Consider the following 25,079-nt stretch of genomic DNA (forward strand, 5'->3'; position numbering starts at 1 on the left):
ATAATGTTTAATGTTTAACTTCAAGGTGATTTCTTTCTTTTTATCTAACTTTTTATCTATATTTTTAAAAATTAAGTAAAATTTTGAAAATTAAAAAATAATTTTTAAAAACCAGTTTTTATTATTTTTGAGATTTCACTAAAAATTCAACTTGTGTACTCCAACAAAATGCAAACTACAGTAAGAATATATGTGTGTGCATGTATATTTAATTTTCAAGAACAAAAAACGTAATGGCTACGGTGGTAGGTCATATAGTTTTTTATTTTTTAAAACTAAAATTTTAACTGATAGTATATTTTTTATATTCAAATGCAAATATCCAGTTAACTGCAAGTAGTGATAGCCTAAGGTATCGAATAAATGATGCGTATAGTCAATGACTCCTCAGTCTTAGTACCATATCCATGGCTTGGAAGTTGGGTTATATGGATAAACTGATGGAGGAGGAGGAGGAGATGTAATGCATGCAACCGACGGTTTGGAGAAAATTGATTATATGGTGTGTTTTGAATGATATTGTGGGCTCAGCTATATTTTTGCTGAGTGTCGGGCTATTCTAAATTGAAGCCACTTTGTTCGAGAATGGAACAGTACCCATATTGTGCTTATTCCTAAATTTTTGTCCTTGCAAAAGGTCACTGCTTAACAAACCTATAAGTTGATTTCGAAAGTTTTCTTGTGGTTTATGTGATTTCCGGTAAAATTTTGTGTCCAGGGGTACCATCTCTTGTGATATTATTAAATGGACAGGAATGGCTTCATCATATAGACATGAAGAAATTAGATTTAAATCAGTTTCTGAACTTGAAACTCGGCGTGAGTAAAACCTGTCACATAGTGAAACAGTTGTTTGTGAAATTTATCATGTGGTGATTGAGATTTTTTAAGAGCTGGATTCATTTAATTGCGGAGTTGTCAATGCATATTAATGGTGTGAGATTTTTTAAGAGTTGGATTCATTTAATTATGGAGTTTTCAATGCATATTAATGGTGTGGCAAGAAGATCGTCTATCTTTTCTTACTAATGTCTTTGTCAAGATGATCATTTTTCTCCATACTGGTATATTCATTTATTCTTTGTGTTTGAAAGTTTATTTTATACTGCTCATAGACAATTGAGGGAGGAATTAGATTGTCATAGTTTTGTAAATATTCTCAAGTTTCATCATCTTAATAATTATGTTTTTAACTAGTCTTTTGATGTATCAGGATAACCTAGTTCATTGTACATTGTACAGACGACTCATTTGACAACACCTAAATGAAATATAACATACATTATTAAAAGAAGTTACACAATATTTTGCTCTAATAAAATCTGAACTCTTCTATTGTATAAAAGAGGTGACACTTCCATGCTCAATTTTGTTTCTCGATAATGCTACTCGCTAAATTTTATTTTCTTTATTATTTAACATTTTAAAGTATCAAGCAACTAGAACAAGAATTAGTTACAAAATGGATCAAATGAAATTTAAAAATTGAGCATCACAATAATTAAAATAGGGAAAGATTTTGATATATTTGCATTTTTTTAAAAAACATTACTATATGTTAATTTTCAAGAATTAGGCAACTATTTCATAAGTCAATTTAGTAATGGCGCACCCAAGCCGAGCCGAAAGAATGTAGGTGAGATCGGATCATCCCCACAAGGAAGGCCCATCTTCTTCGGTGGGCCCAAAAAAGTAGCCCAACTCAAAAGCCCATTAATTTAAATCCCAATCCCTTCGTTAAAAAGAGATCTATGTAACCCCTAAACCCTACGCCTTCGTCTCTTGAGGTGAAATTCTGCGCTCCGATTTGCCGCCTCTTCTTCCGCCGTCGCCCGAGCGCAATTTCATCCTGCACCTTATTCATCCGGCAGCAAGATGGGTCGCGTACGCACCAAAACAGTGAAGAAATCTTCCCGGCAAGTTATTGAGCGCTACTACTCGCGCATGACCATCGACTTCCACACCAACAAGAAGATCCTCGAAGAAGTTGCCATTATTCCCTCCAAGAGACTACGGAATAAGATCGCCGGATTCTCCACTCACCTCATGAAGCGAATCCAGAAGGGACCTGTTCGCGGCATCTCTCTGAAGCTCCAAGAGGAAGAGCGCGAGCGCCGAATGGACTTCGTTCCAGACGTCTCCGCCATTAAAACCGAGCAAATCGAAGTGGATAAGGAGACTCTCGATATGCTTTCTGCGCTTGGAATGAACGATATTCCGGGGCTTGTTCAGGTCGATCCGACTGTGCCGCAGCAGGTTGGATTTGGATTAGGTGGTCGCGGTAGGAGGTATTAAGATTATTGGCTAGGTTTTTTTTTTTTTTCTTCCTCCTCTGATTTTCTGTTGTGGCTCAATACAATTTTGTCATTTAGTTTTGTTTATGAGCATTGTTACTTTCTGCTAAGCTAGAGAATATGAAATTTTCATATTGATTTCAAGTAACATTCTTCAATAGAGAGATTTGATTACAAAAATTTTGAGACTGTGTTGTTTAAATCTGTTTTATTGCCGGTTTTGTTTATTGTTCTTGATCAGTTCATTATTCTTTATGTTTAAATCTTTGTTTGATGGAGTTTATGAAGTAGAAGAACACCGTATTGATTAGAATGTCGATGCTCCAAGTCTCAAATTTGTTAAAATTAATGGAAATATATCATGGAAAACTAAGAAATGTATAAACTATTACCAACGTTCAAAGAGTTTGAAGATAATATATGGACAAAAATTAGTTGGATGCTTCCCTCCAAAATCACCACAAGTATCTCTAATGTCATTCAAAAGAAAAACCAAACTAAACTGCATACACCAAGTTAAAAAGAATTTATATATATATTATATAAATTAATTTGGTAATAACAGAATAATATCCATGTATAACTCAAAAACTAAAAATCTGGAAGATGCATGAGTTTATATACTACTCCATACCAAAATCAAAATGGATTAGGGTCCATACAGTTTGATCAATCACTTGAATTGGCGAGGCCAACCATGTTGAGCATATGACGGTCCTCTTTGAACCTCTCCAACACACTGCCCGTCACTCCATTATTCTCTTTACTCCCACACTGCTTTTCCTGCTGTCCTACTCCCCAGCACTCTATCACTTCCAGCTCTACTCGGTTCGTCTTTGACAGGCATGGGCTCCCGAATGTTGTACACTCAAACGTCTCCCCCTGGTCGAAGCTTGCCGACACAAATAGCCCAAAATGGTTCACTCGTCCTCCAAAACCTATGCCGTTTGGGATGCTATCCGAACTGAAATTTACCGCACACTGCCAAACAAAACTTGTAAACATCAGAATCCAAAATTGAGTGTGAAGATTAGAAAGTTATGTGAAGTTACCCATTGTATGTGATTGTTTGCTCCAGTTGGTTTGAATATGGCTGCCTTTGGATACAGCTGAAATAGGAATGATTTAAGATCTCCATAGAAATCACCATGCCTCTCCCATGCCTGAGAAGCATAGCCTCCATATATATAACCTTCTTTATCCTTCACTATCAGCATCGTTGGTCCTCCATCGTTTCTGCAAAAAGATTTAATTGACCCATTATTCTAAAGCTGCTTCCTCTTAAGGATTCGGTTGCAGAGGACAACTAATACAGAAAATATAATAAGACAAGCCTAACGAGGAAGATCCCAACCTTGTTTTGGAAAAGTTTGATTGATCAATAAGACAAAGTCTACTAAACCGATCAATCAAATACCCGATGTTACATATCCGACAGGTATGCATTTCATTTTATCTAATTAAAAGTTTGGCTTAAAAACATAAATTAATAAATAAAGCTTGAGTACTCTACTTATATTTTGGTTTGGCTCATTGGTAACGAGGTTTAATTATTTAGTATATTTGATCTTTTATGCACATTCGCAAGGGATAGTTGAGAAAATAAGAGAGGCCGTATAGAGTTCTTTCTTTCTTTTCAACTTCTTGGAAGGGCTGGCTTTATGCTTCCAAATTGTTTTTTCACAAAGCAAATCTTGTTGCAATTAAGATCGCTACAAAAAAGAGAAAAAAGAAACACAAAATAATTAAAGAATTGCTTACGTTATGTTGCCCAAAAATGTAGTGAAACTCAGACCATTTACTGCACTATGGTAAAGTAGTCTCCACTCCTCCAGCTCATGCTGAGGAAGAGCTCCTCCTAAATGCCAAGCATGTTCCTTCTTCAACAACACAAGATTAGAGTCTACATTTTCCCCATAAACCAGGTTTGGAACTTGGCAACCATGTCTCCCTACATAACCACCATAAAAATTCATAAGAATTATAGTACCTTTTTCTTTTTTTAATTTTCAATATCTAGACCATCATCAATTTGGTTTGGCACTTGGGTCAATAGTGAAGTTATTTAAAGCAAGCATAACGGTGTAATAGTCGGTTCTAGCACTTGTATTCACACGATGTCTAATCAAAATCAAGCATAATTATCATTAAGGGGAAACACAAATCGACTAAAAAGGAGTAAATAATACAGATCAATTAAGAAGTTAGAGGAAATAATAATCATACTCCAACAAACTTAAGGCACGAATAAACTTAAATCTAACTAGTATTGGACAGAGATATAAGCAAATACCTATATCAGGTGGCATTAGTAAACTTCCAAGAAACTTCCTGACAGATGGAAGCAACGAACACCAGTTTTTGAAATTTTCATAAGTAAATTGTTCATCATTCTCTGAGAAAGTCGCTGCACGAACAAATATTTGTATGGCATCCTGATGTGAATCCAATCCAGGTTCATTATTTGTTGAGGGGAATACAGAATTGAAAATTGCTATTAGAACCGATTCCAGATCAGACCTGGCATTGACATGAAAGCTAAGAAGGCACATATAATCACATCCAATCAAATTTTGAATTAGAAATCTATATTTTTGGGATTTGGTGGGTGGATGAACCGGTAGCCTTCTTTATAGAAAGTTAATCTTTAAAAGAAGAAGAAGAAGAATATATTACCTTCCAAGGACACCATCATCTGACACACCTAGTAACTGATAAATGAACTCTTCAATGTCTTCATTTGTTCCTTTCTCATAGGTACCCTAAAACGAAAATGACGACAAAATAACAACAACCATCAACTAGGGTCATTAGAAAGGTTACAAAAATAAATCATAATGATTGACCAAAAACCAGGTGCTTAAAGCATTTGCCAACAGTACCATAAAAGGTTTCTACTTCCTCATGTCTTACATGATCCTTTCTAGGCCTTCCAAACATTTGAATTTAGTTTTAAACAAAGCAAACACCTAACCTCAGGCGCAAGTTCAAGTTGTTCAACGATAAGATATTAGCATCGCCTCTCATCAATTGTAGATCGAACCCCTCATTTGTAATGTAAATATGGTCACCTCACTTGCAAGGCCATGGGCCACGAGCTTAGATAGTTCAAATGACATTCCTATCACAATTAACATTTTCTAGTTATTGGGTCTCTTTTTAAGTACACTAGGGATTGTTAAGGTATTGATAAGAAAAGGCTAAATTTACCTTCGCCAGCAGACTTTTGATTGAAACTTTCTATAGAATTGACAAATTACCGTAACCATCAACTTAAGTTTTTGGGTTCAATAGTGATTAAACATGAATGTGTCCTCCTCAATTAACATTTTTTAGTTATTGGGTTTCTCCTCAAGTACACTAGGGATTGTTAAGATATTGGTAAGAAAAGGTTAAATTTGCCTTAACCAGCAGCTCTTTTTGGGTTCGGTGTTGATTTAACAAAAATGATAATATACAAACAAGAACCACAATATGGATATCGACATAATATTCAGAATGCACATTGAATTTAAAGAATAGGGAAGCCCCAATAGCTTACTTTAGCTATAACGAGGTCTTCGTAAGTAAGTTTCTTGTCCTTGCGGTTCTGAGTCACTAAATCGAACAATCTTTCTCCAAGAGGACCACGAAGACCAAAATATGACTACACAAGAACAAAACCCAGAGAATCGGTGAAAGGGAAAAAAGAAAATCAGAAATGAAACATGTGACAAAAAGAGGAGTTACAAACTCTGACCTTGAAAACAGAGGGGGATACGAATTTGCCATCACTATTTGATTGAGCAGCAAGGGATAGGAACAGTGATTCGAGATCTTCCAGCTCCTTCTGGGTAAAAGCTCTGCGGCCATAAGTGAATTCAATAAAGAAATTGATGGATTAGATATCTGCGAATGTGTGAAGAGAATAAAGAAAGGAAGAGAAACCTGGAAGCTGTTGTGAAGCGAGAACTTGATCGAGGCGATTGAGAGTTGCCCATTTACACAGAATCAGAGATTGATGCCTTTGTTTGATTATTTTCCTTGATCGGCCTTCAACCGGAAAATTTGGGGAAAAGCATTAAAAAAAAAAAAAAATGGAACTTTGACTCGAGAAGCTCTGGGACAAATGTGCTATTATTAGTCACTTTGATTTTGAGTGGTTAATTCAAGAATTTTGAGTGTAAATATTCTATTCCAAAATTTTTCTAATTTGATTGATAGTGTTAAAAGTTTTAGTTAAATCACAAAATTGGTTTTGGCTTTAAAATTGGTTTTGGCTTGATAAAATATAGAATTTAATCCTTGATTTTAAAAGTTTAATCTTTGTAGTTTTATCAAATGTTAGAAATACTGTTTTGGATATTTTACGAGTGATTTTCTAACGAAAAGAATAAATCCAATCAATAACTCCAAAAGAAAGTGAGAATGAAACTTATATAAGGGTCATGACAAGCTAAGGGAGGGGAATTGGGCCTTTGGCCCTGTCTTCTCTTGCCCTCATCAAGGACATGGTCGAGGAGGCCTATTCAACCATTGGGGTTGAGTTGGGTCTTCAGTCCATTCAAGTCAAAGAAACTCACGTAAGATTCAATAAAGTAAACCTCGTATATGAATTGATATTTTGTTATTGATCTTAAACTCCCTATTTTCTACTTTCTTTCACTCTTACCATATAACGAAATGGCAGGGTGGATTTTGAAGTTTGGTTAAATTAGAAGAAACAAATTTTAAATGTGGTCAATAAGTGTCATCAGGTGCATCACACAAGTTTAGGTTTTTATTATCAGGTGTTAATTGGTTATAAAGGAATACCCATGGAATAATAGTCGTTGATAATGGTGGACACGTGCGAGCCTCACTGTCGCTCAACCTCAGCCCAGCCGAATGCGACCCATTTCACCAGCTTCATCTCCAAGAAATCTGATTCCGACTAAACTGAGATGCCCTATTCGATCAGTGGGTTTATTTTTTCATTCTAACTCTCCCAATATTTCTTCTTGATTTCTCTTTTTATTGTATTCAAAAGTTTGGATTTTTTTTTAGAGATTGCTGTTCTCAGCTTTTCTCGGTGGGAACACGTTAGTGGATGGTAATTTCGGTGAAGATTTCTGCTCGATTTTCTGGGTTTTCTGTGGATTCTCAGGTTTTGTTTGGAAGGTGAGAAAATTTTGGGAACGGGATAGAAATTGTTGAATACTTCTTTTGTTTGTCTTTGTTTTCATTGTGTTGGATTATAATTCTCTGAGAAAAGAGATGGGGAAATGGGATTCTGATAGGGTAAACTCTTGGAACCATTCTTGAGCTTTCAAGTTTTGTGTTTCTGTTGAATTTACGTCTTGAATGTTGGGGGGAAAACCAACCTTCTTTACTTTGATGAAGAACATTGCTGAATTTAGTCTGAGTTGTTTCTTGTAGATCTATTTGGAATCAAATTCAGCTTGATTATGTTTTCTCTTTGTTTCACTCTAACTTCTATATTCGATTCTTGCTTCTAGTTAATTTCTTTTTTAAGAATATATCAAGTGAGTTAGTGTATTTGACTTATAATTATCGAGTTATATTGATGCATAGTGATGTATATGCAGCTATTGGGTAGGGCTGGTAACTTGATTGCTTTGGGAAAACATAAAACTTGGTTGTAATAATGTCAAGACCTTGGGTTCTTGTGTGTCTTCTGTTACTGATCATCTTCTCCTCACAATTTGAGTGGAGGCAACAGTATGAGAACGAGCTTGAAGCAGGTCCAAACGCTTCACAGAGAGAACCCCATATCTCAGAAAGAGAGGAAGCTGTAAAAGAAAAGGTGAAATTCCACTTGTGTAGCTCTTTTTTCCATAACTTTGCCAAACCACTTGTATGTTTCAGGTGTTCATATTTTTTTTTTTTTTTTTTTTTTTGCAATGGAGACAAGTATCTTCATTAAGATTAAAAGAGACTAACGCTCAAGTTGTTGTTGCTATGCCTATTATGTAAGAAATAATATATGCATTTATTGAATCCTCAGGGATCATGATAGGCCCCGGTTACTAGAGAGTAGAGTGTACGTGTGTAAGTGTGCAATGAGAGGTGGCGGTCATATGTGTGAAGAAAATGCGTAGATTGAGTAGGCCCTTTGGAATATTATTAGTTAGAGGGGCTCGGGAGAGAGGTGTGTTGAGGCAGTAGGAAGGGGATATCCTTTTGGCTGAATTCTCTTATAATTGGTTCTCTTTATGAGATCTTGGAGAGGTAGGGTGGCTCTTGAATTCTCGCCACTGCTTGTTGATAAGTATATTAAGGCTAAGGCCTATCAGATTATACCCCAGGGTTTATTAAAACATCCCACTTGAGATACATCTAAAAGGTAGGAAATTTCTGTCTTGAGATATTGTGAATGTGACTGATTGATAATCTGAGATCTTTCAGTTTTATCAATGGAACGTCACTTGGAGGTCGTATAATATGCTAGACCGCATGATTCACTAAAATGATATTCAAAGATTCCTTTTTGATCATAAGGACAAATAGAGAGCTTTCCAATCTTAATTTCTAAGAACTTATTGTTACCTTGAGGGAAAATCCAAGCAATCTTGAATGAACTTAAGATCTACATATTGCATCATCAATAGCCAATATCTTGAGAAGTAGATTGATTGGTTGTATGTGAACAGTGATTAAAAAAAATAACCGATGTTTCTTCTGCTTTGTACAAGTGATACAACAAGTGGGAAAGTTGGAGAAAATGTTGCACGTAAATTTCTTCTTTTGATTTTCTTAGTTTTGTTGCTCTTTAAAGCTTGGAGAAAACAACCTTCCTCAGAATGCAATCCTTCCATGAACCCTCTTAAAGGTGTGTTTATTCTTCATCCGACCAGAAGTGTTGAAACTATAATTTAGAGATTTACATCAGAAACTACATGAATTTTCCACGGTGATATCCGAAATAGAAAACAGAGTTTAGCTAATCTTCGAACTCCCTCTCTATGAAGCGTTTCCTACATTTGGGTCCCAACAGATTAGAGGCCTTGTGGCATTTCTTCATTTGCAACATTCGACTATTCAAGTAAGTTTTTGTAGTTCTCTATATAAAATTCTCGTCAGTATCATAAGTTCCAACCATCTGATCATATTTCCTTGTACGGTGTGGAAGTGCGCTTATTTCTTCTTGCTGGTTGCACCAATCCTCTACTACATTAACTTATTTATCCTTTCAGTTCTATCAGTAGCCAGGTCCACTCGTTTCTACTCATGTTTTCTTTCCAAGAAAGTGGAACTGTATCTAACCTGTTACCTCTCCTCATCAAAAGACTATATGTGGTTTTGGCTTCTTTTAAAGCTCGTGTCCATCCTATATGATCCAGAAGATGGCAGTATTGGATGAAACACAGAGCCTGTAGTCATATTGCCAGACTGCCAGTCATCTCTTACTTGTCAAAGTTCTTGTTGTTAGATTCTTGTGAAATGCTTCAATGGTGGTTGGTTGATCCTCTAATCAAGAGGGAAAACAGTACGCCTGGATGCTTTTAAGGTTCAAATTATGGTCAAATAATATTAAATATATGCTGACTATCGACCAATCTTGCCTTATCCTTCAATCAGATGAAGAATCATGCAGCAACCTACTTACAGCGATCATGCTATATGGTTTATTCTCATACTCATGTTTCTTGTTTCTTTTCTCCATCTTATTCATGATTCATTATTCATTGTCTTCTCTTCTCTTCATTGCTCTGGTAGAATCTTAATCGTGAAGATGACAATGGTTTTCTTGATTTCTGATATGATCTGTAAATATAATACCAAGATTCTTTAAATGCTACTGTAGATTATCCTGTCCCAGGAGAAAAATATCCAGAGATTGAATGAGCTGGTGCAGAGTCTTAGAAGACAGTTACTCCAATGCAAGGGTGAACACGAGGCCGTGAATAGCACAGTGAAGCCCATGACTGAACTTCTAACGGTGTTCGACCAGCAGCCTATGCTAGATGATTAGGTCCCATGGCACTGACTACCACGGTTGCTGTTTGCAAGCTCCATTCCTGTTCAGTAATCAGTAATCAGTAACTAGCTTCATGATGAGGTTGAGTCTGAATCAATATTACATTGTGATAGGACTTAACTGTAGATGTAGAAAATTATCTCCTTGTTCAACTCTATACATCACTGACAAATGACAATTATATATCAAATCTAAGCTCTATTATAAGTCATTGTACATGCATATGTGAATTTCTTCCCTATTCTAGATGGTAATGGAGGGCTGCTAGAGAAAGAACTCGAATTTCGAACGTAATATTTGAAATAGTGGCATTCAATGTTGAATTATTGAAATATCCTTTGGCCTGTTTTACATATTGATCTCCCAAATGTGGTTTGATGACAAAAGTTAGACTATTAGGTGCATTTTGTGCTTCTGATGCGGTCAAAATTACCTATAAATTATAGAACAATTATGATACTTCAGATAGTACATTCCATAGTAGTAAGGCAAAAGTTTCAAATTTCTGTTAGTCTTGTCCCTGGCCCAAAGGGAACAAACAATCTCTCTTCTAAATCTGGTTGAGGTTTAAAATAGAGAGCTCTTTTTTTTTGTAGGAGAAATGCATCCAGATTTTAATCATAAACTTTCAATTTTATCCAAGCACACCATTCATTTTCTTTGTTGCAAATACAGACATAAATCATTTGAACCATGAGTTTGGGTTTGTTTGGTTTAAGTTCAAAGCCATTTCTATTTGCACTATCTTTAACTAAACCAATGTCAAATCAAAATTTTAAAAGTATTGCAGATTAAACATACAGGTAAGGTTTTGAACTTGGTTTTGAGAAGCATTGCCAAGAGTATTGCATATTAAATAGGAAAAAAGATAAAATAAAATTGTAATAATTTTGAAAAATGACTCACATTACATTTTATTAATTGAATTAAAATAAGAGTATAATATTATAGTAATGTACAACACATTGCTATTTAAGTATATTTTTTTTATCTCTCCTCTCTGTATCCAAATTTTATGGCTGGTCTATAGGTGTGCTACTAAATGCACATTACATACATTCAATGGCAATTGGTTTCAATATTGAAATTTCAAGTTTCACAGTTGAGTGGCTTTGAATTTGTAGCATTCAATCAAGTTTTTAAATTCTATCCCATTTTTTTCATATTTTTCTTCCATTATCCAAACATTTAATTGACTGTCAAAATATTTGTCAGGGTGAAAAACAGAAGCTTCAATCTTTAATTTTTCAACCTTTTCTTATTACCCACACACACACTATGTATATATTTATATAAAAGAAAGAATGAGGAATATAATGATAAAAGATAAAAGTACATTAAAAAGTGAATTTCTTTTGTACATTCAAAGGACAACAAATCTCTCCAGTATCTCCATAATCAATTTTGTGGTATTACTTTTTGAGTTCTATGTATAAATATACAATACTAATAAAATTTTGGTTATAACGCAACTTCATACAATTAAGATTTTTCTAAGGAATTTTTTTTCTTCATATACTCGTTGTTTTAAGAGAAAAAAAATGCTTCATTTTAAAAATACAAGGTATATTAACACAAAAATAAGAAAAAAAAATGGTTTAATAAAATAGTTATCCACCAATACTTTTTCAATATGTAAGAGAGGAAGATGAATAATAAAAGATATAAGTACACATAAAAAGTTGATGCAATTATATATGTGCATAAGGACAACGAATCTATTCCCTATCATTGTAACACACACTATTTTTTTTTAGAAAAAAACAAATTCATTTTTATTTAAACAATTTCACTATTATTTTCGTTAAAATGGTTTAAACTACACTTAAAATAAAATTTTAAATGGTCATCAAACAATCTTTTTAGAGAGTTTATTTTTTTAAAAAAAAATTACACATAATTTTACGAGAGATTATTTATTCTAAAGGATACAAGGTCTTTATGAAAACACTAAAGACTTAACAAAAACAAGATAGAGAGAATAACGGTATAAAAAAAAATCACAAAATCATACCTTTCTAAGAAAAAGTAAAATATATATTTAAAAATACTTTTCGAACAAGTAAAATGTGACGAATATATTCAAAGAGAATGATATCATATGAAAAAAAACAAATGAGGGGGAGATATATAGAGTATGGGAGCATTGGTAACGACCTATCAGGGAAAAAAGAGCATAGGAATTAGGAAGTGAATAGATGGTTGGGTTTCATTCATTTATTGAATATTCATTTCATGCACCCATTGAAACTGCATATAATTATTAATATTTATATATATGTATTCACTTTTATTTTCCTCCATTTACTTTTTTTATTTCTATATGTTCAACTGTAACTCTTTCATTATTCTGATTTCTTATTTAATTTTAGAGATGTGGTAATATTAAAAAAAACAGCTGTATTTAATATTGGCAACTTCCATGGCTTCTTGTCATTATTCTACACTGGGAAATTTCAATTTTCATTCACCCTATTTTAAGTTTCTCATCTAAGTTTGAGAGTTAAATGAGAGATTGATTTTTTCCCTTGTTAGAGTAATATTATATTTACATTAATAATAAAACAGAAAAATTAATTCACTTCACTTGTATTATGGTTAGGTTGTGAACAAAAAATTGAAATTTAACCGAGATGGAGCAGAATAAAGGTAACTAAGTCAAATTTACTATCAACAATAAAAATTCATTCATAAATGGAGAACTCTCTCAAAATAACAATCTTCTATACAGTTCTAGCTATTTACAATTTTACAAGAAAAACAACATAATTAACTACCAAATAATTTTAAGTTCATACTAATTAATCTAAAGTAAAAACTAAACATGATTAAATTAAAATATATTAATTAAATATAATTCTCCTCCGTCGTTCGCTTTGACTTATAAAAAGGACTCGTCCTTAAGTTTAAGGGGATCAACGAACAATCAAATTTATATTTCACAAACAAGTTTATTGTAAGTAGTAAATGTTAAAAAGAGAAGGATGAGGATTAGTTATTTATATATTTGTGTTACTATTTGTTTAGTTGATATGTTAGTGTTTAATTATTATCATAGATTTAATTAGTTAATTGTGTTATTTTAGGGTTCTATTAAAATGTTTTTGAAACCATGTTCAATAAAACATCTTCCAAAGGTTTTTAATTAATTTAACAAGGAATGAATTTCTTTTTGTTTGGCCATGGATTTGGCTCAAATAACTAATATGTACATTAAACATCAATATAAATGAAAATGAGGAAGATTTCATGAAAGTGTTGATTGAAATTAAAGAGTGAGGAATTGTGTTAGGACAAATTGCAAAACTATTTTTGAAGTAAGGTGGTAGATGGAGTTATATATTTAAACTTTTGATTATAAAAATTAGACTTCTAAATTTGATAAAATTGAATCCTCCAATTATATATGTAAGTGAGAGGATTGAATTGACGTAAGAAGAATGTTATGGATTTCTTCTTCTTCTTCTTTTGGTTATGGACATGGAAATGCTCATTTATTTAGATTGGTTTTGATATATTTATCACCTTATCAAATTAAGGAATCTTATGAAATAAATTTCAAACAAATTTTACCAACCATGTCCCAACATTTTACAGCTTTCACTGTTCTCAATTTGTACTACCTAAAGAATAAATCAAAGCATCAATCAAGGGGGGGAAATCTTTCTTTTGAGATTTTTTTTTTGGGTGAAAGGAAATATATATATATTAATAAGAAATAATAAAGCATTAAAATGTGTGTCTATTTGACCTTAATTGGTACAAGGGGAAGGAGAGATCTAACATGCTTGGTCTCTTTTCTATTCAATGTCCCTTTGAAAAAGAAAAAAAAAAACTATATAATTTGAGGCTTATTATTAGTTTAATTTTATGCAAATTTCCTCTTTAATCCTTCACCAAACTTTTCATTATTGAACAATTAGAAGCTCAATTTTCTTCAAATTACCTTATAGTTAACAAATCATGTGTTTATTAAGTTTTTTTAAAGAACACCATCCATCAAATTTCAAACTACTTTGAATAGTGAACCATAATCTTTCATTTTCATAATCAATTTTTATAGCTTAAAGTCAATAAATACTTCTTTTTTCTTCATTAAATAAATATTATTATTATAATAGGGAAAATGGTATAATAACAAGGAAGAACTTGCTTGGTATTTCTATATTATTTCGTCCATTCTTACTCTTTAGTTCTATTTTGACTTTTATATGTTTATATATATTATAAATCTTCGTTCCTTCTAATTTTCTTCTTAAAATAGTGAACTGTGTGAGCTTCATTATTCTTTTTTCTTAAAGGTTTTTAATGCATCCAATAAAATAGATAAATTGTAAGTTGGCCAAATCATTTAATAAAGTCAACTTAATTCTTGTATTAAATTTAAACTCGATAATCTTTTTAACTTTTAACTTTTAACTTATATGATTTTCGAAGTTTCAATCTCATAATTTTCTACCTATATAGTTTTTTCAGGGTAACAATGAACTAATAATTTACTTTTCGGTTATCCATATTCTAAGGTCCATGTAAAAGAACGAAAAAAATGGATATATAAAATGTCAAATTTACAACTCAACTAATTAAATTATATAACCTTAACCAAAATTTGGTTAGATATTTAATTCTCTAGATCATCATACTTTAGTATTGAATAGAAACTTCTTTTGTGATTAAAAAAGTATATGAGATAAAGTGATTTATTGAATATTTTAATGGATGGAGTTGTGAAATTAGAAATCATAAAATTAGAGTTTAAAAGAATCATATGAATCAAAACAAATAAAATCTAAATAAAAGATTGGTATTAAATTATTAGTTTTGTTGGCTTTGTGCGGTAGCACGTATGTATAAATTAAAAGAAAAGGATATGCAGTAGATTTAAGATTAGAGTCGTAAGTGGTAACAACTAACTATATCAAATTTGATTATTTGGAACTAAGTGTATAAAATATATATAATATATAGTTTTTTTTATATAGAAGAAAATGTTGTAAAAGTTGACTTGAGGAATTGCAAAAGACAGAGAAAATTAATTCTCATAATTGAGAGATCCAGAAAATGAGGGTCAACCTTTTCTTAGAGATGATTATTAATGTAGGATTCATGAGATATATATACCTCTATTTGTGTGACACGATTTAATATCCTTAATTATTATCTTTCTTTGTATACCGTGTACATATTTTATGTGCCTACTTACTTTTAACCTACCTCTCTTTTCTATTCATATATATATATATATATATTCTTAATTAATTAGGTTCAATTTACAATTTTCATTATATAGAGTTTAGGGTTAAATTTCATGTTTATTTAAATTAGTTCATGATATCTGAAAGTATAATCGTTTACTTTTCTAAAGTTTTCAATACATATAATTTTATTTTGAAAAAAATGGTCCACCTAATATTCACTCACTTCCTTTTTAGAGAAAAAAAAAACTCCTCTTATATATACCTAAAAAGTAAAATGTATTAAATTAGATAGAATTTCAAACTTGTACCTGTTCTTATGAAATTATTTTACTATACTCCTAAAATATAATAATACACATTTTGATATCATATGCTATCCATTTCTTAAATAATGGATGACAAGAGAATGACAACAAACCAAAAATATTATTTTAAAATTCATATAGATCAAAACAAATAAATCTAAACATTTATGAACTTAAATAAATATTTGGTTTAAAATTTAAAAATAGAGAATTTTGAAAGTGCACACGCCTTATTGAGATTTGAATTTTATGTTTTTTTTTTATATATGGATTAGATCACTTAAATCTGTGGAGTTATTTTATATATGCAAAAAAAAAAAAAAAAAAAAAAACAAATTATCTAACATAACATGTTTAGTTCATTGAACAAGTATTAACTAATTTGATAAGAGGTGGAAAAAGAATGTATTACATACTAAAATACAAAAATTAAACAAAAACGTAGTGCAATTAGTAGAGTAATTTTTTAACTTGGAGCAATCAAATAAATTTGTTGTTAACAAATAATTTTTTTTAGAGAAGAGATATTTTTAAAAAAATATTTGTAAGAATTAAAGGTTTGTTTAGGAAAAATTAAAAGCATTTATATTATAAGAAGAAAAAGTGCTTAAACCATAAGATATTATTTAAAAATAAAATGTAAGGGTTTCTTTATCCCAAAAATCCCTATTATGTGAGGTAATTATTTCTATACAAATAATTTTTTTCTTAAAAATTTTTCACTCACCAAAAAGTGTTGGTATAACTTATTCAATCATTGTCATTACGCTATCCACACACATTGGTTGCATCACTCATTGGCTTCTTTGACACAAAATTATTTAATTTACCCATCAATTAAATCCAAATCCACAACAACTAAATCCATTACTTTCAAGTACTATGCTAGTGAAAAAAAAAAAAAAACAATTATATTCAATAGTTCCTTCATTGTTTTTTTTAACAAATTAAGTTATTAACTTTTTTTTTTTTTAAATATCTAAGACTTTATCAAGAAAAAAACGCAAAATTCAATAACAAATAAAAATAATTGTAACATCCTATTTTTGTAACTATTTGTTTCTTTAAAATAGATTAAACTTATAAACACCCATTTAATCACTAATATTTATGTTTTGATTTGTTGTCTATGTTTTAGGAGGGTTTTCAAAGCCAAAATTTTGAAAGAAAAAAAAAAAAAGTATTTTTTAAAATTGGAATTTGAGTAAGCAATCAAATCTTGAGCCAAGAAATATGAAGATAGGAAGGGATGGAGTCTGAATATTTAGAATTAAATTAAGAGTTTGGAATTAGAAAGAAGGATGAAGCATGGATAAAGCAACCTTTAAAAACATTGTGATCATAGAAGATAGCTGACATGTTTTTCTAAGGCATATCAGGTTGTGGGTCAGATAATATATCTACTTTTACAAGTCACAAATACAATGTTTGACACCCTCTAGGCCCCCAACCAAATCAATGTTTCATCAATTTTGGGGTCCTTTAATTCATCATAAACCAAACACATTTGAATTTTTTGTATTCTTTTTGTCTCATATATTCAATATTTTCCTCTCTCTACATAATCCATTAAAAACTTCTTATTCCATTCCTTCTTGGCGCATGAAGTTTTCAGATCTTCTAATCTAATCAAGTTGGGACGAGGTAGGTATATTAACCTATTTAAGTTGACCCCTTGATTTGAGATTACTTACAAAACAATAAATTTAGCAATGGGAAGTCATCATATTAGACTATATATAGTTTAGTTTGATACCCCTCTTTGTTTGTTTGTTTATACATACATACATACATGAAATTCTCGATAAAGATTCTACGTATCTTCACTATAGATCGTTTAATCCTACATAGCTCTGTTAGGTTTCGACAACTTCGAATTTAGTTGGGTCTAAATTGAATGTTTTAATGTTTTTAAGAATCAAATTGAAATTTGAAAACTAAAAAAAATTGTTTTAAAAAATTTGTCTTAGTTTTAGATTTTGTCTAAAAATGCAAGTCCTCTCCTATTTAAGATTTGATGCAAACCGTGTTATGCAAATAAGTTTAATTTTAAAAAAACAAAAAACAAAAATGCAAAATGGTTACTAAACCCTAAACCTAAACAAAATGCGAACAAGTGGGTAATGTTACATTGTTGTTGATTTTTTTTTAAATGTTAGATTATTATTATAATATCATCGGTTCACACCTATAGATGGTTTTTACGTGCATTTTATATTTAATTAATCAAACACGAACTAATACACGAAAAGATTTGATCTCTATAAAATATAACAGATTGAGTTAATAAAAAAAAACATATTAATGAAGAAGTTAGAAAATCAAAATGTTATGGACATAAATAAAGACGTAAACATTGTATTTTTGGTATATTTGAAATTTGGAGATCATATTATAAAACAATTTTGTCATGTGCAATTAACTCAACAGAATCCTCATTAAACTGTGGAAAGGTCAATATAGAGACTATTTGACTAAGGAAGCTGGACAAGAGAATGATAATGAGGGAGACAGGTAAACAAAATTAAATACACAAATATTATATATATATATATATATATAAATAAATAAAATGCAAATTACTGAATTTTCAGCCATGATAGATAAATTAATTAATTAATTTGTATTGACTTATTAGGCTAAGATTATTGATATTTGTTTCTTCCACGATTTCCCTTTGCATGCATGCGATTTGGACATAATAGAAAATTTTAGACTCTAATATTTGACTTACAATGGAAAATTTTTGAATACCATCTCTCTTCATTTTCTTCCCCAATTAAATGCCATCATTATTGGCTTATTTATTCATTATTATTACACGCCGATCCAAAGATTACATATGATTGATGTTAAAATTTAAAATAAAACAAAATCTACTTTTACCGATGATAATAGTAAATTTGTTTAAATATAAGAAAAATGTGACTTACTAAAAACATGCACCTCATCGGTATGGTGTTTTTTATATATACTCTTGATGTTTAAGTTGGAGAGTGAAAATGTATTAAAACTTCCCTTTGATCCATGTGTTCACTCTTACTTTTTCTCTTTTTATTTTAAAGGTAGAATGATCAAATCCATATAAATTGTTCAATAATCTTGAACAAAATGTTTGAAGCGAGGTTAGAGTAGTCAACATCAACATCAACGTAGATCATGATTCTTTGTTTTTAATTTTGGTCAAAGAAATTTTTTGTCTTAAACAAAATGTGCCTATAGAAAGAAGGAATTGAACCCTAACTTTTGGTTAGATCGACTTATTATAATTCCGTCATGTCCTCTTTAACTCTGTTAGCTCTCCTTCATGTTTCTGTTTTGGTCCAAATTTACCCCTAAGTACATCCATATTAATTAATTTTCTTGTAGAATATTTATTTAATCTTCTCTTACTTAATATATGTTTTTTATACGTTTAAATAACTAAAAGTAATTATTTTATATAAACTAAAAGAGAATATAGGGAAAATAATAGAGATTATAAGAAAAAAGATGTTTAAGGATGGAAATTAAATAGAATTAGATTAAAATGTATATGTAATTAATAAAGGAAAATGATAATGGGTCCATTTTCTTTCCATATTTATAACTAAACGTGAATAATTGAATATGTGGCAGTTGTCATTCCTTCATTAAGTCGCAACAGACATTAATTAAGGTGTTTAATTCAATTTATTATAGCAGTTCGATCGAATTTATTTAGACCCTGAAAATTATCCTTTTTTACTATTGTTTTATTTTAAAATGCAACTCTTTTTTAGTTATAGTTATTTAATGAAAGAAATACATTCTTGGAAAAAGAAAATATACTATTTTGGTCTAAGTTTTGAAACCATTTATTTTTAATATTCTATTTTGAGTTTTCTTTTCATTTCGCCTCTCAATTTCAATATATCATAATATTACCAATTTTTAATACTCACTTTTAATATATTTTTGGTATTTACTTTTCATTCATTAACTTAATTTAGCTTTGAGGTGAAATCTTTAATTGATTTTAATACGGTAAAAAACCAATGAAAATTAATTTAATTACAAGATTTTTTTCAAAAATAAAAAGACTCCATAAAACAAAATTAAATATTTCGTTAATGATTCTATTTTTTACGATTTCTTTTATTTATTTTTAATTAATTAATAAAAGTTAACCTTCAATACTAATATTAAATATTTAGTTAAAAATAAAGTTTAAAACTTAGGTATAAAAATGCAATATTCTAAAAGCTAAAATCAAATAGAATAAAACCTAAGCATGAAATCAATAGTAATAGTGTAACTTTTTTAATTTTAGGGACTCAATGAAAATTGAAAAAAGATAAACTTTTAATCCACCTTATAATTTATAGTCTCGTTTACCGAAAAAAATCGAACTATCGACCTCTATCTTCCATGAGTCATAAATTTGATTTTACTACTTACAATTTATCTTCCGTCACTATATATATATATATATATATATATATATATATATATATATATATATATATATATATATATATATATATATATATAAATAAAGGTCATTGTCATATTGAATATGCAACCTATTTTTCTTAGTACAGTGACAATAAGATGGTGTTTTTATTTAATTGGTTGCGTTATAATTTAGGACTAAGGGAAAAAAATGAAAGGAAAGTGAGTAAGGATCTTAAGTGGTTCGTCAAAGATGTGAGATTTAATCAACTATATGATTTAATTATAGCTCTTAATTAAACTATATCAACATAATTGAATATAAAAAATTGCAAATAATTCGTATGTTGTATTTTTTTAAAATATATATATATGTTAAAGAAAACACAAATAATGATATAGGTTTTCAGAATAAAATAAATTCCCAAATATTTTAGCATAATTATTTTTTAAAAAAATAGAAAAAGATTAAGAAGTGTTTTTTAGGGAAAAAAATGGAAAGGGCATTGTAAGGGTTTAGGGTTAGGGCATTTGGGACCACTAATAGCTATATTTTTATGATATAGTATTTTGATGTTTTGGATGCAGCTCTCTATGATTTGCACAATGGATAAGATGTAAATTAAAAGAAAAAAGAGATGAGACCACATAAGAAAATGACAAAGAAATCGTGGGAAATTAATAAATAAAGAAAGTGTTTTACCTGCAAAAGAATTTAATATTCCAACTTCTTGCCAAAATTGTTTCAAGGGAAAAGAGAAAAGAAAAGTCAAAACAACAAATTAAAATTTTTGCAAACCATTTATATGTTGGACTATACTAGTATACATGTAGGTAGTTTTTAGTCGTTTTAAGCTTTCTCAAATGTACATCCAAGTTCTCTCCCTCAAATATGTATAGAAGAGAGTCGGATGATAACTTTAATCTAAAAAAAATCAACGGCAAATTATTTATGTTTTTAAAATTCATTGCAACTATGTTGTTTTTACTCTCATTAAAATATACATAGATAACAAAACAAATAAACTTATGGATGTAAGTATATTTTACCGGCTTAAAATTTATGGGTGTTTAGAGCTCTAACTACTAGCTATGCGACCAACTTTGACCTAATTCTATCTAAAATCATATCAACGTTCATTTCAATGACAACCACCTCTAACTAGTAGTTTCAATGACTAATTTTGACACTCACTTTTAATGATCACCTATTTTAAAATATAAAATAGTGTAATTCTATTGAAAATCACCTAAGACTCCCCCATTTTAGCAAGGGTCATACCTTCCATGAATTGTTTTGGTGGTGATCAAACACCTACGATGACCTTCAACAATAAATTTATAGTATTTAATAGTCTTCTTTTAATTTGATATTAATAGATGCTTTGATATTATGATAATTAAATCAAACATAGTTTGTTGTAACAAAAAAACACTTTTAATATCAAAATGGTCGTATAATATTTTGAAACATGAAAACTACATTATTCAAACAAACTTTGATGTGATTTTTCCTTCTATTTCTTTTATTTTGTAATTAATTATTACAAAATGAAATTAGTAAAATTACCCAAATTCATTAAATAAATCCTCAACAGTGAGTTAAATTTGGATCTTAAAACTAGTAGGTAAACGATATAAAATAATATGTTCTAAAAAATTGTAGGGAAAGGATTGCTTTATATATATATATATTTATTTATTAGATTTCAATGTGACAAAAAAATAAATTATAATACAAACAAAAAATTAATTAAAAAACAACTCATTTTAACAATTATGTAATTAATTAAAAGTTGAAGAATAATTTTATAATGTTGCAAAGTGTTAGTAATATGAGTTTGAATGTTTTAATCTCTTGTTTACAAATATACAATTGAGTTGTGTTATTTTATTTATATATAATTTTAAAAAGAGTAGAAAAAACTAAAATCTAAACAAAAAAAAATTACCCTTCAAATATAAATTGCTATAGCCCAAACTATTTTAGTTTGTACTTAATATAGTATACTATAACTGATAAATTATAATTATCAACTCATTATCTAAAAACTTGGAAGATCAATAATTTAACATGATCAATATTTGATGGTTGATTAGAGTACTATTTTGATCTGTGTATCATGCAATTTATTTAATTTTAGTTTTTATGTTTTCAAATATATAATTTTAATAATGGGAAATATTAAATTTAGTTCCTATAGAGTAGGTATATATCCCTCACAAAAATTGGAATCCCTATTAGTCTTCATTTATTAAAATATGTAGCATAAATATAGTGGTCTTATTATTAAACTTAAAAAAAAATTAGAGGTATTTTAAAATAAAATGACGCAATAATTAGGAAAAGAAAGAATTGAAGTATGTAAGAAAGAAAGTAATGAAAGGGAAGTAATGTGAAATTGAATTTAAATTCAAAAGATGTTGAAATCCAATTAATCTGAATTTGGCGTCTATCATTAAATATTGAGAGTAAAAGAAATTGGTTTGGTTTTGATATTAAGTATCGCCGAACGTAGGCAGCTAATTCTGGGAGTTGAATAAAAATAAAATAAATAGCCGTCCCCAAACTTTCATTTCTGCAGCCAAAATATTTACAATAAAATAAAATTATCTCTCTTTCAAATTTAAACACCGACTCTTTACATTACAACAAAGGACCCTTTCCCCTTTTCTTTTATAATTCCGTAATTACTTTTCCTTTTTTTTTTCTTTTTTATTTCTCACATTTATTCATTTTTCTGCTCCCCTCCTTAAATTAATTTACACTCTCTGCCACCCATTTCCTCAAAATTCAATTCTCTCTCTCTAAATTAATGATAATAAAAATTAAATAAATAAAAAAAAATCCTTTTTCTTTTGCTTCCCACTTTCCCACCTTCTTTTCCTTATATAAACCATTCCCCGGAGTCCTATGTTTCCCACAAACTCACTTAACATTTTCTCAACTTCCTCCGCCTTCCTCCGCCGCCAATCGCCGCCGTCTGATTTTTTTCAATACTTCAAGGTATATATCCAAATGCATATTGCTAAAGTTTTTTCAACTTCTGTTTTTTCTTTCTCCATTGCTCTTTTAAGGAAAATCTATGAATTGGGTTTTCTTTTTTCTTTCCGAAGTTTATAAATTTATATGGTTTTAAAATTTTAAAATTTCCCATAAGTAGATCATTATATGAAAATGGAGAAAACGACATTACAAGATTCAAGTTCTAACTCAACCTCTGTGTTTTTTTCTTTCTAATATTATTATTTAACCTTCTAAAACAGGGGAGGAAATCCCATTTGCTTTTTCCTTCCATTATTCTCATAGAATTTAGCTCAATTTGAGTGTGTTTAATTCTAATTAATTAATCTTTTTTTCTAACTTAACAGAGGAGGAAAAAAAAAAGTAGGAGACAATGAGCAGAAGAAGCAGTGGAAGTGTTCCAAAGCTTGAGTTGAAGTTGAACCTGTCTCCGCCACGACCACATCCATTGGTGTCATCGCCAAGCCGATCAGCGACGGTTTCGCCAACATCGCCGCCGAGTTCTTGCGTGTCGTCGGAGCTAAATCAGGACGACGGTGGGGCGGGTTTACGATATTCAAGTAGCCCGGAAGCAACATCAATGGTGCTGGTGGGGTGCCCTCGTTGCCTAATGTACGTGATGCTGTCGGAGAATGAACCCAAATGCCCAAAATGCAAGAGCTCTGTTTTGCTTGATTTTCTTCATGACGGCGCCGCCTCAGCTCCGCCGTCCACGACAGCCGCCAGGAAGATCTAAGGACAGAGAAAAATTGAAATTACCAAATCTAAACTATCTTAAAATTTCATTAGCCTGTTAAATGTTTTTTTTTTTCTTTTTCTTTTTCTTTTTAGATGTGAAATTGAAAAGAAAAATGTCTAGGTTTTGTTGGGAGAAAGTGGAAGCCTATCTTCTTATATAGCATGGAAGTGGCCATTTTTCTTTTTCTGAAAATAGAGTTGAGAAGATGAATTTATATTAATTTATTTAGATATTGAGCTCATCAATTTAACCTTTCTTTTTTCTTCCTTCCATATGATATTTGATTTACCAAATGCTTTCTTTTCCTTTTCCTTCTCTTTGTTCTCACCTTCCTTGGTTCTGTCATCTTCTGCACAACAACAACATTGTTAAACCAGAGTTTAACTTGTACTTGTTCTATATTCTTTTTAATTTTATATATTTTATCACTATTTTTTTTCTTTTTACTAAAATCTTAAAATACATGTTCAAGTGGTACCACTCTTCCACCAAAAATATTGATCCAATTATTGCTCTTCATGAATATTTGGGTAAATTTATAAAAAAAAAATTAAAAAAACTTTTTCTTTTTATTTTTTTAACCTGTTTAATATTTATTTGATTTTGTTGGTTTTTATGTTTAATTAATTATTTTTACCAAACAATCAAAAGGGTAGATATCAAACTCATCAGAATGTAGAATAATTTGATTAAAATTTAATATCACAAGTAGTAGTTAAGACTTTTATGTAGTTTAGTTTTAAGGTTTTTTTTAGGTGTTTAATTCATTTTTCCAATTAAGTTCGGGGTTGAAGTAAGCCTAAAAGTTAATATTAATTTACATGTATCATTTCTTTTAGATGTCAAGAAATTCAAAATCATCCTACCTTTTTTTAAAAGTTGTTAATCTTATGAGTCCTACTTGAAAAAAAATTGACTATAAAAAATGTTGTAAAGCAAAAGTTTTTGTTCACAAATATGTTGTTATATGAAACGAATAACTTTAGCATGTTGTAGAACAAATTTTATGATATTTTTTTATTAGACATTTCACCTATTCATCTTTTAGATTAAATCTAAATTTTGTATTAGTATTTTCTAATATAACTTCATTCATTTACAAGACAATATGGAAATTACCATGATTTTGTTTTCCTTGTAACAAC

General features: G+C 30.0%; 4 protein-coding genes across 8 annotated transcripts; 3 read left to right on the forward strand and 1 right to left on the reverse strand.

Annotated features, from left to right (window-relative positions):
* The first annotated feature begins 1,755 nt into the window (after positions 1-1,755).
* LOC101204345 (40S ribosomal protein S17) lies at positions 1,756-2,496 on the forward strand. The gene has a single exon (XM_004136452.3). It carries the CDS (start codon positions 1,876-1,878, stop codon positions 2,293-2,295), a length of 420 nt encoding a protein of 139 aa, XP_004136500.1. The 5' UTR covers positions 1,756-1,875; the 3' UTR covers positions 2,296-2,496.
* Positions 2,497-2,808: 312 nt separating this feature from the next.
* On the reverse strand, positions 2,809-6,428 carry LOC101216142 (MTOR-associated protein MEAK7). 2 transcript variants are annotated; one of them, XM_004136654.3, is made up of 8 exons: positions 6,222-6,428; positions 6,034-6,136; positions 5,836-5,940; positions 4,971-5,056; positions 4,588-4,814; positions 4,056-4,245; positions 3,347-3,530; positions 2,809-3,275 (listed from the first exon to the last, which is right to left on the reverse strand). In XM_004136654.3, exons 1-8 carry the CDS (start codon positions 6,272-6,274, stop codon positions 2,964-2,966), a joined length of 1,260 nt encoding a protein of 419 aa, XP_004136702.3. In that variant the 5' UTR covers positions 6,275-6,428; the 3' UTR covers positions 2,809-2,963. The 2 variants fall into 2 exon arrangements, with proteins under 2 accessions (XP_004136702.3, XP_031738219.1); XM_031882359.1 differs by lacking the exons at positions 5,836-5,940; positions 6,034-6,136; positions 6,222-6,428 and adding an exon at positions 5,177-5,195.
* Positions 6,429-6,933: 505 nt separating this feature from the next.
* LOC101204593 lies at positions 6,934-10,605 on the forward strand. Of its 4 annotated transcripts, none has more exons than XM_004136453.3 (4): positions 6,952-7,232; positions 7,320-7,433; positions 7,996-8,079; positions 10,081-10,605. In XM_004136453.3, exons 1-4 carry the CDS (start codon positions 7,161-7,163, stop codon positions 10,246-10,248), a joined length of 438 nt encoding a protein of 145 aa, XP_004136501.1. In that variant the 5' UTR covers positions 6,952-7,160; the 3' UTR covers positions 10,249-10,605. The 4 variants fall into 4 exon arrangements, with proteins under 4 accessions (XP_031738220.1, XP_004136501.1, XP_031738221.1 ...); XM_031882361.1 differs by having other exon boundaries at positions 6,992-7,232; positions 7,862-8,079; positions 10,081-10,586; XM_031882360.1 differs by lacking the exon at positions 7,996-8,079 and having other exon boundaries at positions 6,934-7,232.
* Positions 10,606-23,263: 12,658 nt separating this feature from the next.
* Positions 23,264-24,179, forward strand: LOC101204832. The gene has a single exon (XM_031881981.1). The coding sequence runs from the start codon at positions 23,569-23,571 to the stop codon at positions 23,929-23,931; it is 363 nt and encodes a 120-aa protein (XP_031737841.1). The 5' UTR covers positions 23,264-23,568; the 3' UTR covers positions 23,932-24,179.
* The last annotated feature ends 900 nt before the right edge of the window (positions 24,180-25,079 follow it).

This window comes from Cucumis sativus, chromosome 3 (assembly GCF_000004075.3).
Source record: "Cucumis sativus cultivar 9930 chromosome 3, Cucumber_9930_V3, whole genome shotgun sequence".
NCBI lineage: Eukaryota > Viridiplantae > Streptophyta > Magnoliopsida > Cucurbitales > Cucurbitaceae > Cucumis > Cucumis sativus.

Excerpts from the sequence above, each read along its gene's own strand:
- LOC101204345 (XM_004136452.3), top strand. The coding sequence starts at position 1,876 with ATGGGTCGCGTACGCACCAAAACAGTGAAGAAATCTTCCCGGCAAGTT.
- LOC101216142 (XM_004136654.3), bottom strand. The coding sequence starts at position 6,274 with ATGGGCAACTCTCAATCGCCTCGATCAAGTTCTCGCTTCACAACAGCT. Across the intron at positions 6,137-6,221 it reads CGCTTCACAACAGCTTCCAG|AGCTTTTACCCAGAAGGAGC; the intron begins GTTTCTCTTCCT and ends TTATGGCCGCAG. Across the intron at positions 3,276-3,346 it reads CAAACAATCACATACAATGG|TGTGCGGTAAATTTCAGTTC; the intron begins GTAACTTCACAT and ends TTTGTTTGGCAG.
- LOC101204593 (XM_004136453.3), top strand. The coding sequence starts at position 7,161 with ATGCGACCCATTTCACCAGCTTCATCTCCAAGAAATCTGATTCCGACT. Across the intron at positions 7,233-7,319 it reads TGAGATGCCCTATTCGATCA|AGATTGCTGTTCTCAGCTTT; the intron begins GTGGGTTTATTT and ends ATTTTTTTTTAG. Across the intron at positions 8,080-10,080 it reads AGGAAGCTGTAAAAGAAAAG|ATTATCCTGTCCCAGGAGAA; the intron begins GTGAAATTCCAC and ends ATGCTACTGTAG.
- LOC101204832 (XM_031881981.1), top strand. The coding sequence starts at position 23,569 with ATGAGCAGAAGAAGCAGTGGAAGTGTTCCAAAGCTTGAGTTGAAGTTG.